Source organism: Bubalus kerabau, chromosome 4, assembly GCF_029407905.1.
Source record: "Bubalus kerabau isolate K-KA32 ecotype Philippines breed swamp buffalo chromosome 4, PCC_UOA_SB_1v2, whole genome shotgun sequence".
Lineage (NCBI taxonomy): Eukaryota > Metazoa > Chordata > Mammalia > Artiodactyla > Bovidae > Bubalus > Bubalus kerabau.
In genome coordinates, this window is record NC_073627.1 from 11,840,992 (window position 1) to 11,854,045 (window position 13,054).

At 46.3% G+C, this 13,054-nt stretch overlaps 1 protein-coding gene across 1 annotated transcript; it reads right to left on the bottom strand.

The window, feature by feature from the left end:
* Nucleotides 1-400: 400 nt before the first annotated feature.
* Nucleotides 401-12,070, bottom strand: EIF4A3 (eukaryotic translation initiation factor 4A3). Its single transcript, XM_055575308.1, has 12 exons — nt 11,804-12,070; nt 9,752-9,824; nt 9,194-9,260; nt 8,340-8,402; nt 7,374-7,506; nt 7,090-7,170; nt 5,761-5,902; nt 4,761-4,899; nt 4,024-4,139; nt 1,050-1,157; nt 822-949; nt 401-641 (listed from the first exon to the last, which is right to left on the bottom strand). The coding sequence occupies exons 1-12, from the start codon at nt 11,970-11,972 to the stop codon at nt 625-627; spliced, it is 1,236 nt and encodes a 411-aa protein (XP_055431283.1). The 5' UTR covers nt 11,973-12,070; the 3' UTR covers nt 401-624.
* Nucleotides 12,071-13,054: the final 984 nt, after the last annotated feature.

Consider the following 13,054-nt stretch of genomic DNA (forward strand, 5'->3'; position numbering starts at 1 on the left):
TTGTTTCTTTACTTGACAACATCTGATTTAGGGTGAGTTTCTCAGGTGTCTTCCCTTATGGCTTGTTTCCTGTCGACTTCTCCTCAGCCATGGCAGGTGGGCTCATTAACCCAGAGAAGCCTGGCTGTGAACGGTTCCTTACAGTTATCCGCCCAGGGATCCTATCTTGCCCTCTGCACCCAAGCACGCAGACCCAGGCCAACCCAAAGAAAAGTACTGATGGTCTGACTCCCACACCTGCCATCCTTAAGAAATGGGATCGGGTACCAATCTGGGGAAGTGTGGAGAGGCCAGGCAGCTTACCATTTCTATTTCACCATCTTAAAGGTCAAAATTCAGAGTAAAAGGAGATCATACAGACAGTAAGAGTTGGGTCCACCTTAAGAAATACAAATTAGAATTTATGGGAAAAGTTTTAAATGTTTAATGAAAAAGAAAGCAATGCATTATTTACACGTGGGTAAGAAAAGGTGGCCCCATCTCCAGAGTTCATTCTGGGGTGAGGTGGGGAGGAGGGAGGTGCTTTGAGAATAGAGTTCGCACAAACCCCATTAAATAGAAACCACCTCTAAATATTTCCAAACGGATACAAAATAGATGAAGAGGCTCCAGTGAGCAGATTTTTCAGATCAGATCAGCAACTGAAAGTGAAGAAAGAGAAACAATAAGAAATAATACAAACAAAATGAAAATTTATAAAGTTAACTAAAAGCTCACAAAAGACTTCACAAAAACAAAGCAAAATGGGAAAACCTCAAGTGCCCCAAACTAGGAACCAGGAAGTTCTCCTACAACAATCACAGACAGACTTAGGGTCTCACCGTTCATGGGCATCTCATCAATCTGAGTGGAGTAGTACTGCTCGATGTCTCTGAGGATGCGGATATCATCATTCTTTACAAAATTAATGGCCACACCCTTTCGGCCATATCGACCTGATCGCCCAATTCTGTAAGAATAAAGCAAAATCACTTTAGTAAACATAGCAAAGAAGGTTTCAGTACATCCACCAACAAGAATGAAACCAAGGAAAAGCTTGCGTGGCGTACCTGTGTATGTACAGCTCTCTGTTGTTGGGCAGGTCATAGTTAATGATGAGGGACACCTGGGGCACGTCCAGCCCCCGGGCCCAGACGTCTGTAGAAATGAGCACTCGGCTGCAAAAAGAAAGGCGTTTGAGACAATCGCCTAGCCTAAAAGGGTCAGACCAGCTATGAGCACACTAGGGCTCCTCATACTGTTCCCTCCGCAGGCTGAAGCGTGCGGGACAGCACCAGAAAGCCCCATTCAGAAGGTGTGTTTGGTTTACTTACTTAAATCATGTGTTTATCTTATTAAAATAAAAAATATATATGCACACAAACACATATAGGCTATCTTTTACTCTACTACATTTAATTTGTTTACAGCCACCACTACTTGGGAAGGACATCTTACTTCTGTCTAGCAAAACATCAAGTACACCAGCCTCAGATTCTGGTGCACAACAAACACAGTGTCTTCTAATTAGAAGTGCAACTCACACCACTCTGTCCTTCTCAAAGGACAGAATCTGACACACCACAGACCCACGCTATCCAATGCTGAGGCCACCAGCTCACAAAGCACCGGAGTGGCTGGTCTGAAATGAGATTGCCTGAAGTTGTAAGATTCACACTATATTTGGATACTTAGTACCAAGAAAGGGGAGGGGGGGGGGGGGAGCCAAAAACCTCATTAATATTTTTAATGCTGACTGTATGTTGAAATGATATACAGAATTAAATAACACGTTTACTTGATTTACATTCCTACTGGACATCACTGGTATAGAAACTTTCAAAGTTTCAAGGGACAATAGATCAGAGAAAAAAGTTCAAAAAAACAGAAGAAGTGTTGCTGCTACCAGATAATCACACAGAACTGGAGCCCCAGAGAGAGAGCAAAGAATGGACCCACAGCACCACCTGAGGGGTGAGGTCAAGAGCCATATAAAATCCAAACAGGAGGAGTACGACCGAATCACACACAGACCCATGAGGGTGAAAACCACTGAAACAAAACACAAACGAAACAGACCTAAGGAGCAGCCTGCAGAAAAGACACCGTTTTCATAGGAGTGGAGTCTTGACAGGAACAACGGCAACCAAGAAAACACCAAACACGGAAGGCCAACTGCACCAGGCACTTCACGTAAGGGATGCGAGCGCCCAGAGCTTGATGTCCACAGGACTTCTGGGACCAACCCTGCTGGACTGCCTCCTTCAACATCAGGAGATGTTTTAAGATGAAGTAGACATTTTCAGTGGAGAAGGCAATGGCACCCCACTCCAGTACTCTTGCCTGGAAAATCCCATGGACGGAGGAGCCTGGAAGGCTGCAGTCCATGGGGTCGCTGAGAGTCGGACACGACTGAGCGACTTCACTTTCACTTTCATGCACTGGAGAAGGAAATGGCAACCCACTCCAGTGTTCTTGCCTGGAGAATCCCAGGGACGGGGGAGCCTGGTGGGCTGCCGTCTATGGGGTCGCACAGAGTCGGACACGACTGAAGCAACTTAGCAGCAGCAGCAGACATTTTCAGAGACCAGCTGACACAAACTAAATACAGAGACATTCTTCAGGCAGAAGGAAATGCAGCCCTGACAGAAGCTGCGCAGAGATAAAGAGAGAAGAATAACGAGTGTGGCACAAAGCAATTATGATATGAATTATACCCATTTCATTATATGAAGCAAAAACGTCTTGTGGGGGTTGAAACACATGTAAATTGTAACACATGAAAACAGCAACAGAAGTCTGGAGGGTCACTGAAGTCAAGGGTTTCAAGTTCTCTATACCCTCAGGGGAGACGATAAAAGTACCACCAACCACAGTTGCTGATAACTCTTCAGCATCATCAGCAGCTAAATAACACAAAGAAATAAAATATAAACATTTTCCATAATAAAAAGTGAAGAAAGGAATAACAAGAATAAAATCCAAACTAAAAAAATGACACGTAAAATACACTTAAAGATAGACACAACTGAGTGACTGAACAACAATAATAATTGCAGTGTTTACATTAAACAAAACTGGGCTAAATATTTCAATTAAAAGATAGCAATCATCATCAGATTAAAAGAAAAGGAAAAACAGGGACCTTCCTGGTGGTCCACGGGCTAGGACTCTTAGCTCCCAATTCAGGGGGCCTGGGTTCAATCCCTGGTCGGGGAACAAGACCACACAAGCCGCAACTAAAGATTCCATGAGCTGCAACTAAGACCTGGCGCAGTCAAATAAACCAATTAACTTTTTTTTTTTTTTAAAGGAGATGAAAAACAAAACCCAACACTATGCTGGTTGCATGAAATCATCTAAAGCTTAAGTCTGGAAACCAGATGTGCAGGAAGAAAGGTACGTTAAGGAAGCTGGCGCAGACGAGCAGGATTCAGGACAGAGGCCCAAGTAAAGCAGGGCAGGTACTTCCAAGGTAACAGCTAAATCCTCCAGACGTCTAGTAATTCTGAACTTGGACACACAAGCAGAACCCCCAAGAGAAAGACCAGCACTCTCAACACAGATGGAACAGAGTCAAGGGGAGAGGGGTAAGGATGCAGGTCTGAGAAACACAATTACCCAACTGAAAGCCAACAGGCACAGCCAGGACACAGGGCGCCAGCACAGCGCAGAACCCATCCTGTCCGAGCACAAAGGATGGTCTTAAACCAACCCCATGCTGGGCCATAAGGCAACTCTGAATACACACTGAGGGGAAGAAATCATACAAAGTGGGTTCGCCAGCTGCAGTGGGATTAAGCTAAAACCAATACAAAAGGATAAATGGAAAATCCCTATTTTTTTTGGAAACAAGAAACGTATGCTTCTAAATAAGACAACTGATCCTCTAGTTAAGGTTAGTTCTCACCTCAGCCTAGTCTATCACATCGCAGTGGCTGCCCTGCTCACCAACCATGTCAGCGACCTCCCTGAGCTCAGGTAACACCCCGTAAATGCTAGCCCGTGGCCCCAGCACAGGAGCAGAGGGCGCATCCAACCCACCTGGCACCTGACCGGAACTCCTTCATGATGGACTCTCGCTCCTTCTGGGGCATGTCCCCATGCATGGATGACACGGTAAAGTTAGCTTCCCTCATCTTCTCCGTCAGCCAGTCAACCTACAGATGGAATAGACAGGTGCTGCCGTCAGCTCACAAACCAAACCAGAGACTGGATTCAGGATTTCATGTTAATTACCTGCAGGACCAATACAAATACTCACAAAACAAGTGTTCTTAAAACTCACACCAATCTTCACTGGATGTGTAGAAAACTTAAATTTGCCCAGCAAATATTGCGGCAAAAATTCTCTTTAAAAAAATTCATATATATGTGTGTCAATGTTCATTAGAAATTTAAATTCCAATCTTTTTTGGAATGTAGTCCAAATCCTCCTCTTCCAAGGAAAGTTGCCAGGGTTCTCAGCTCTACCTGCACATCAGCATCACATGGGAGCTCACAGAATGCAGGCTCCGGTGCCATCCACACCAGTGATCCCGAGCCTGCAATCATGGGACCAGACCAACACCCTGTACACGTGTTCTCTGGACATACTCGCTTGTCCACCCATCACATATGGCAACTTGATCTAAAGGGCAAAGCCAAGTGTATGCTGCAGAGACCGTGTACCCAGAGCCTAAAACATGTACTTTCGGCCTTCAACAGAAAAAGTCTAAGTTCTATGATTTTCATTTTTTGTTTTGCCACAAGGACATTAAAGAGCCAGGACAACCACGCACCTTCCTCTTGGTGTTACAGAAGATGACAGCCTGTGTGATGGTCAGCGTGTCGTAGAGGTCACACAGGGTGTCAAACTTCCACTCTTCCCGTTCCACAGCCACAAAAAACTGCTTAATGCCTTCGAGAGTCAGTTCATCACTGGAGGACAAAGACAATTTTGTCAATTCATCCCTCCAACACAAACGAGGGCGCACACAGCCCAGGTGCCATTCCAGGTGTCAGCCTGAATCCTGGCAGCACAGGAGTCTGGTTATGAGATCCCCACCCCTCCCACCTGCCACATCCTCCCAGGAGTCACCACTTCCACTGCATGAGCCCAAGCTCGGGGTCAGGCTGAACCTTTAACCACACCTTGTATATGGTTCTAAACAAAATGTTTGGCTGTTTAATAGAATACACATTTTATTCCCAGAGACAATCTCACTGATAAATAAATACCATCAGCAAATTTTTATACCTGAAATTACTGAATCAAAGGAGAACATATAAAAGCTTGCTTTTCAAAAGAAAAAAGTTAAAAGAATTTTCATGTTCTGTATGGATGTGAGAGTTGGACCATAAAGAAAGGTGAGAGCCAAAGAATTGATCCTTTTGAACTGTAGTGCTGGAGAAGACTCGAGAGTCCCCTGGACTGCAAGGAGATCAAACCAGTTAATCCTAAAGGAAATCAGTTCTGAATATTCATTGGAAAGACTGATGCTAAAGTTCCAAAACTTTGGCCACCTGAGGCAAAGAACTGACTCACTGGAAAAGACCCTGATGCCAGGGAAGACTGAGGGCAGAAGGGGACAACAGAAGATGAGATGTTGGATGGCATCACCGACTCGATGGACATGAGTCTGAGCAAGCTCCAGGAGTTGGTGATGGACAGGGAAGCCTGGCATGCTGCAGTCCATGGGGTTGCAAAGAGTTGGACACGACTGAACAACAGAACTGAACTGAAAACCTGATATAACTATGCTATGTTTTAGTCTCTCTTGAGAAACAGGGCGTCCTCACCGTTTTACCAAGATGCGGATGGGGTCAGTCATGAACTTGTTGGTCATCTCGAGGATCTCATGGGGCAGTGTGGCACTGATGAGCACCACCTGTGTGGCTGGGGGCAAGTACCTGTACACGTCATAGATCTGTTCTTTGAAACCTAGGATGAGGCATGAGACACACAGGAACTTTTAAGGCTGTACACTCTGACATGAGTCACACATCAATTTAATTAGGTGTAGCATTGTGGTTTTAAGGTATGAGATTTCACAAGGAATCTTCTTATAGAGCTGGACCAAATTCTCACATCCCCTCTTCTCTCCCTGGTGTGCTCTGGCGACCATGATCCCACCCAAGAGTCCTGGATGCCAACAGTTAAAAGCAACAGAAACCTGAGCCCGTAACTCTGGGCCTCTGCCAGGTGGTCATACCTCAGTTCCAGCTGTCGGTGCCCTAAGGATGTACACCCATGGTGGCCAAACCTGCCATATTTTAAGTAAATCCAGAGATCTGGATTTTCACCAAAAAATCTTCAATTAAAAAAACCTCCCATTCAAAACCAATCTCGCACAGATACTGAGTCATGTCGTACACCTGAAAATGTTAGATGTCAGTGATACCTTGACTTAAAAACCTCCCTATTAAAGAATGCAATTAGTTTACATTATTTCACAGGGTACAGGATGAATAAAATCTGCTGGCAAGCACGACCTCGCCCTCGGGTCACCACACCGCCACCTCTGCAGGACGGGTTAGGAGACAGCACATAAGAAGGGGGCAGGCAGCTGCGAGGCCCTGACTGCTGAGACCAGGGGTCCAGACGCTGTATTCCCAGCGCATTCCCAGGTGACAGAGATGTTGCTGGTCTAGAGACCTCACTTTGTAGTAACTGTACCTTTAACTTAGCTGATGAGCAGGACCTCCAGGTAAGGGGCCCCAGACAGACGTGGGGTGGAGGGCAGCTCCGAGGGACACCATTAGCCTCTAGGTTCTAAGAGAAGTGCTCAAGGACCAGGGACCAGAAAAACACCTGGGAAGAACCCCATGAGTTACTGGTGACTCCTGAGAAGGAAACTATTCCCTTTACACTGGGCGACCAGAGTATCTAGAGATGACCCACCCAGCCCCTGATGTGGAAGTAAGAGCGCGGAAGGGGTGTGCAGGGAACAGAGGCGTGAAGACGCTGAGGCACTGGTTGCCGCTACTGAACCACGGTGCCAGCTGTCATTACACAGCCCAGTCACTGTATTAAGAGCAGCTGCTGTCACTTAGGGGCCCTCACGTATTTGCCCTCATGTATTTTACATGAAATACATCCCAATTCTAGAAAACTCTTGTTACTCATACCTTTATTCAACATTTCATCAGCTTCATCCAAAACCAACATCTTGATAGCACGTGTCCTCAAACTCCTGCGACGAATCATATCTATAAAATTAGATTTCTAAATAAGTAGAGATCAGGTTATAAGTAAAGAGCCAGCCATTTCAACCAGTTTTCATCGCACTTCAGGGACCTTCCCTCTACTTCTTAAAAGTTACTCAAATGCAAAAAGTTATCAGGTAGCATATCAAAATGAAAATAGTCCTCTATCACTGAAGCACTTTTTATAGACAAAAGCAATTAATCACCGAAGACACGCCCAGGTGTGCCGGCGACAACGTGCTGTCCGTAGTCCAATTTCCTGATGTCCTCCCCCACATTGGTGCCCCCGATGCAGGCATGGCACTGGACATTCATGTAGTCACCCAAAGCAAGCAGGCCCTGAATTAAAACACAGGTTCATGTCCAAGGTCTGCCCCAAGACCATTCTAAAGTCAGAAACATCTGAGTTCTCCCCAAATGAAGACTGCTTCTATTCTAATTTAAAACGACCACCAGGTATTGTTTATGCTATTACTTCTATCATAAAACTACAGACAGCCTAAGTCTCCTCCTTCCACTCTTTTCTGCACCAGAATGAAGTTAGTTTTACTGTTTTCTTGTTATAAAAGCAGTATGTATTAGAAACTATAGAAAAATAAGAAAACATGCAAAATTCACAATCCTACCACCCAGAGACAATATTAACATCTTAACAAACACGTTTCCATTTCCAGAGTGTTTACACTACAAAGACAAAATAGTTACAATTATTTTTATTAAGATGGACTTTTTTTGAAAAAAATTATAATTGTAAGATTGCAAAAAACTAAGGGGAATCATACAAGTAGAACTAAAGATGACTTCATACAAACCAGTGATTTATGGCAAAACATGAGAAATCAAGGGGGGAAAAACCCAATAGAAGAGACAAAACAGATTCAATTAAGTCAATCAGTTGGCTTGACCAGTGTGAATGGCAGAGAGGGAGGTTAGGGATGACACCTATATACTGACTCCAGACACCCCTAAACCCAAGCTTAGTCAGAAATCCACACAGACTTCAGTCAGTCCTCCCTATCCTTGGAGCCACCCAAGTTCAGATCAAGCAGTACTGCAGTACGTATTCATTTTTAAAAACCTGCATATAAATGGGATTCACGCAGTTCAAACTCATGTGGTTCAAGGATCAAGTGTACTTGCAAATGCGACACTGCCATCTTTAACCATCTCACCTTCTGGATCTGTACAGCTAACTCTCTTGTTGGAGCCAAGATCAAAGCTTGGGTTTCACGAACCTAGGAAAATAATTTTTGTCAGAAAATAGAGAACCTCAGTATTTTCCAGGAGTGTGTGTGTGTTAGTTGCTAAGTTGTGTCCGACTCTTTGCATCCCCATGGACTGTAGCCCATCAGGTTCCTCTGTCCATGGAATTCTTCAGACAAAAATACTGGAGTGGGGTGCCATTCCCTTCTCCAGGTAGACTGCACATATTCAGACTCAGATCTATTCTGAATATCACCTCATGTTAACCACACATCTGATTTCAGGTAAGCAAGTCTGAATATTACTTAAACCAGACAACCAGCAATAATGAGGTATACTAGTCAGGATTCTTGTTTGCAAACAAGGATTTCCACTAACTAAAAAAAACCTCCCAATTTACAGACATAGAAAACAATCTATGGTTATTATATGGGAAAGGGTGGGGAGTGGGATAAATTAGGAGTTTGGAATTAAAATATACACACTACTATATATATAAAATAGATAACTTATAATGGAAAAGAATCTTTAAAAATATATATGTATGTGTATATATATCCACACACACACCTGAACCACTTTGCTGTACATCTGAAACTAATGTAGCACTGCAAATCAACTGCATTTCAATAAAATTTTAAAAACCGGTTTAAACAACAAGGAATTTCTGACAGGATATTAGCTCAGATACTAGTGTACAATTAAGATTCTCTTAAAAAATGTTTATTCAGTACAACTAGATATATTTAAGAACTGTACTTCTTGAAGACTGTACTTACAGAAGGTAAAGGAAGTATTTCCAAGTATTAAAGTTTAAGATTACCTGAATATCCAGACACTGGAGGACAGAAATACTGAAGGTGGCTGTTTTGCCTGTACCAGACTGAGATCTAGTAAAGAAAACACAGATAAATGGGATGTAGAATGCTGGGCTACATGCCTCTGCTCCCATTCATTTAACCCCTGCTGCAGCAGCGCTCTGAGGCGGTGGGCTGCAGAAGCACTCAGGCAGCTTCTTCCAAGGAGAGTCCCCCCTTCACTGACCCCAATGCCCTAACCAACATCTTAACCACAAGGAGGCAGGACTTAGGCACAACCTTTAAATCACAGGTGATAAGGACAGTAAAAGTGGCCTTTGCATCAGGGGGTTGCAGAACTGCAGAATCTGTAGAATGGGTGTTCCAGGCAGCAGCAAAGGATTACCTTTTATATAATTCTTTTCTACAATTTCAGGCTTTTTTGTGCGTGTGTGGTAAATGAGTCTTACAGCCCATAGCTGAAGTCCAGTCAAGAGCTGGTAAAGGCGTTTGAATGGAGAAGCACTGAACTACAGATTCCTGGGCTGACTAGCGCCTGACTCCTATTGCATGAGCAGACTTACTGCGCAATGACATCTCTTCCTTTAATTATCTGCTTGATAGCTCGCTGCTGGATTGCTGATGGTTTTTCAAAACCTGTAAATTAAAACAAAAAAATGAGCTCTAGCCACTAGGACAGCATACTTAAAACCATAACTGGAGCTCCTTGTGGGGAAGATGGTATCTTTTTAAAATTCCCCACCCACTCATAACCCAATGTCCAACATACTAAGCTCAGAAGAAACTACTGAATGAAGTACTAGGCTGAAGGGGATTTTCATACCAACACACAATCTTATTTATACAGAAACAATCTCTAAGGAACATTGTTGCAAAACAGAGAGACCTGAGGTTAAAAAAAGAATGTGGTTACTCCTGGAGAATGGGGGTGAGGGAGGCTCACACTTTACTCCAATTACTTGTGTATTGTTTGGCTACATTACAATAACCTGCACTGCTGGGGGTTCTGTGACATTACTTTTTAAGGTAAAAAAGGAGGATAAACCAATCAGTACTGTAGTCACCACTCCCAACCAGTAGTAAGTCTGCAAGTTGTTCATATCACCTAGAACTCCATTTCATCTACTGCTTGGATCACATTCCTGCTTGATGCAGCTACATGAACTACAACACCGTCCCTCTATTGTGCAAGAAAATAAACATAGCATACTTCAATTTCTGGTACTTTTCTAAAATATAATACACTTTCCTATCTAACACAAAAGCAAATATAACAGATGAATTAAACCCCTCAAGATGACCCAGCATATGGACTGGGAAACTAAAAACAGTGTTTTTAGGGCAGCAATGTCCTGGGTGCCCAGAGGCAGATAGGGCTGTCAGCCACACTACCAGGCCTGGCTGCTCTTCAACTCCCATTCCCTCAGCACCTTCTCTGTGCTGAACTGTCACAGTGTCAGAGACTGCTGGATAGAAAAGATGTCTGTCCCAGTCCCAGGCATTAAGCACAAGTGTTGATCACTCCCATCCGCATCCCCAACCCTACCTCTTCTCAGGCTCCCCAGCTGCCTCCTTTACATGTCCCACTGGATAGTTCACAGGTCCCTCAAGCTCCACTCATCCAGTAAGAGTTCCCTCCAGTGCCCCCCACCAGAAGAGAGGGCATCATCACCTACCCAGTTATTCACACACCCAGGACTTTCCTTTGAGCCTCACATTCAACCCATAATCAAACCCTGTCAGCACTCCCATTTCCAACACAATACCATCATCGCTTCTCTGGACTGGAACAAAAGCCTCTTAACATTCCCTGATTCCTCTCCTGCCTCGCCTCCCCCCCACCCCCCTCCCCGTTTTCAGACACCCAGGACCACCTCTGTAACTGTAAATCTGATCCCACCAATTCCCTGTTTAGAACCCTCCAGAGGCCTCCCATTGGACTCAGAAATAAAATTCAAATTCTTCATCATCTGGCACCACGTTTGTTGGCTGTACCCCTCCCCGCGCCCCAATCTTGCCCCTAGGTTCCCAGGACAAGGGGAATTCTTTTTCTTCTTGGAATACACAAGGCTTCAGGCTTCAGGGCCCTGGGACCAGCTTCTCTCTCTGCTCGGTTCTACCATAATCTACTCATAACGGGCTTTGTTCCAGGTCTCAGGTCAAATGCCAGCCTGGGAGGTCCCAAACCTAACTGCCCTATTAACTCTCTCCTCCCCTAGTCATACTTGATTCAGTTAACCCGCTTTATTTTCTTCGTAGCCATTACCACTTTCTCCCAAATGCAATTTAAGCTCCCTAGGCCTGTCTGGTTCACTGCTAAGCCCTCAGTGCCTAGAACCGCGCACGTTCTAGCACCTGTTACAAGACAGTCATCCACTGAATGAATGACTTGGGAGTGCACAGAGGACCCTGCAGCCCTCGTGGGACCCAGCACGGCGCCCTGCCGAGAGAACACTTGAACCAGCCGATACAAACGCGGGTAGGGCCCCCGGGCTAGGCCTCACCTCCGACCGCCAGCCCCCAGGGCCGCAGGACTCCCAGTCTCGGTCCCCACCCCCGGCCGGGCCCCTGCTCTCTCCGTGGGCGCACTCAGCCCGCGCCCCGAGCCCACCTACCGTAGGCATAGATGCCGCGCAGCAAGTCCTCCCGCAGGCCCATGGTGTCGAAGGTGGGGGTCACGTCCACCTCCTCGCTAGTCTCGAATTCCACTTTGGTCATGTCTTCCTCTTTGAGTAGCCGCTTCCGCGCCGAACCCGAGGTCGCCATCGTGGCCGTAGCCGCCATGATACCGAACGGGCTAAGAGCCGAGCGCGCGCCGTAGCGGAAAGCGGAAGCAAGGCCCCGCGCCGCCGCCGCCAGGAAGTGACGCCATCGCGCGTGCGTACGAATGTGCGTCGGGGCCACTCCTCGGAAGGGGTGGGGCGTTCCTGGTCACGTGAAAGGGGAACGGAGGCTGGCCGCAGAGAGACCGGCGGTGCTGTGGCTCTCGCTCGGGAGGGGCTCGTTTGGGATCTTGCAGGGCCGAACTCTACTCACTCCTAAGATTAATCGGTGCGGAGGCAGCGGGGCGCCGAGGAGCCTACCGCGTGTGGCCCTGTTGGGTGGGCTCTCGGGCTGAATTGGTTTCCCTCCCGCCCCGCGTTTCCCGGATTCTCTGTGCGGGACTGTAAACCTGTAGCCCCTGCAGACGGGATTGCAGGCCGCGCCAGTACTCCCGTGCTCCGGGCGAAATCTCCCTGTGGCCCTGCTTCGAGTGGGAACTTGGGCGCACGTCCCCAACCCGGCACCGGCACACGCGTTATTACTCGTTATCACTGCCTTCTGATGGAAATCCCCACTGTACATCGTCTGCTTTTGAAAAATCTGGAATCTAACTGCCTGCTTCTCAGCTCTCACTTTAACCACCACCCCACCCCCCTCCCCCCCATCCCACCCCCAGGCCGGTTTTTAACCTGCAAATGGAAAAGCTCCTACCCGGGGTCGAGTGTGGGAGAGTAAGGCTTCAGAGATGGTCTCCAGCTCCAGGGCCTCCAGGACTGGTCGCGTGACCTTGGACTGCCTCTCCTTGTTCTTTGAGTCCCTGTATTCCGTGTGTCTGATGGCGGCGCTAATAAATCCCGCCCTGCAGACAAGATGGCCCTGGAGGTGATGGCTTTCGGTTGCCCTGTAGAATATTACCAGTTATGGCATCTTACCCTAAACTCTTCTCCAAGTGCCTCTAAGAATCTGGCTCCTCAGAATCGGCTTCTGAACTACCGTCGCTACCTGCCGCGGATTCATCTGTGTTGTGAGAGAATAGCGTCTTTAACTTCGTGAAACAAACCTGCGCAGGTGTCAGCTCTATCCTTTACCATTGTTTGCTTGCC

Bases quoted from the DNA above. Each gene is read 5' to 3' on its own strand.
- EIF4A3 (XM_055575308.1), bottom strand. From the start codon at position 11,972: ATGGCGGCTACGGCCACGATGGCGACCTCGGGTTCGGCGCGGAAGCGG. The intron at 9,825-11,803 runs GTAGGTGGGCTC...TTTAATTTACAG, and splicing joins GCGCGGCATCTATGCCTACG to GTTTTGAAAAACCATCAGCA. The intron at 4,140-4,760 runs GTGCGTGGTTGT...TTCCATCTGTAG, and splicing joins TCTGTAACACCAAGAGGAAG to GTTGACTGGCTGACGGAGAA.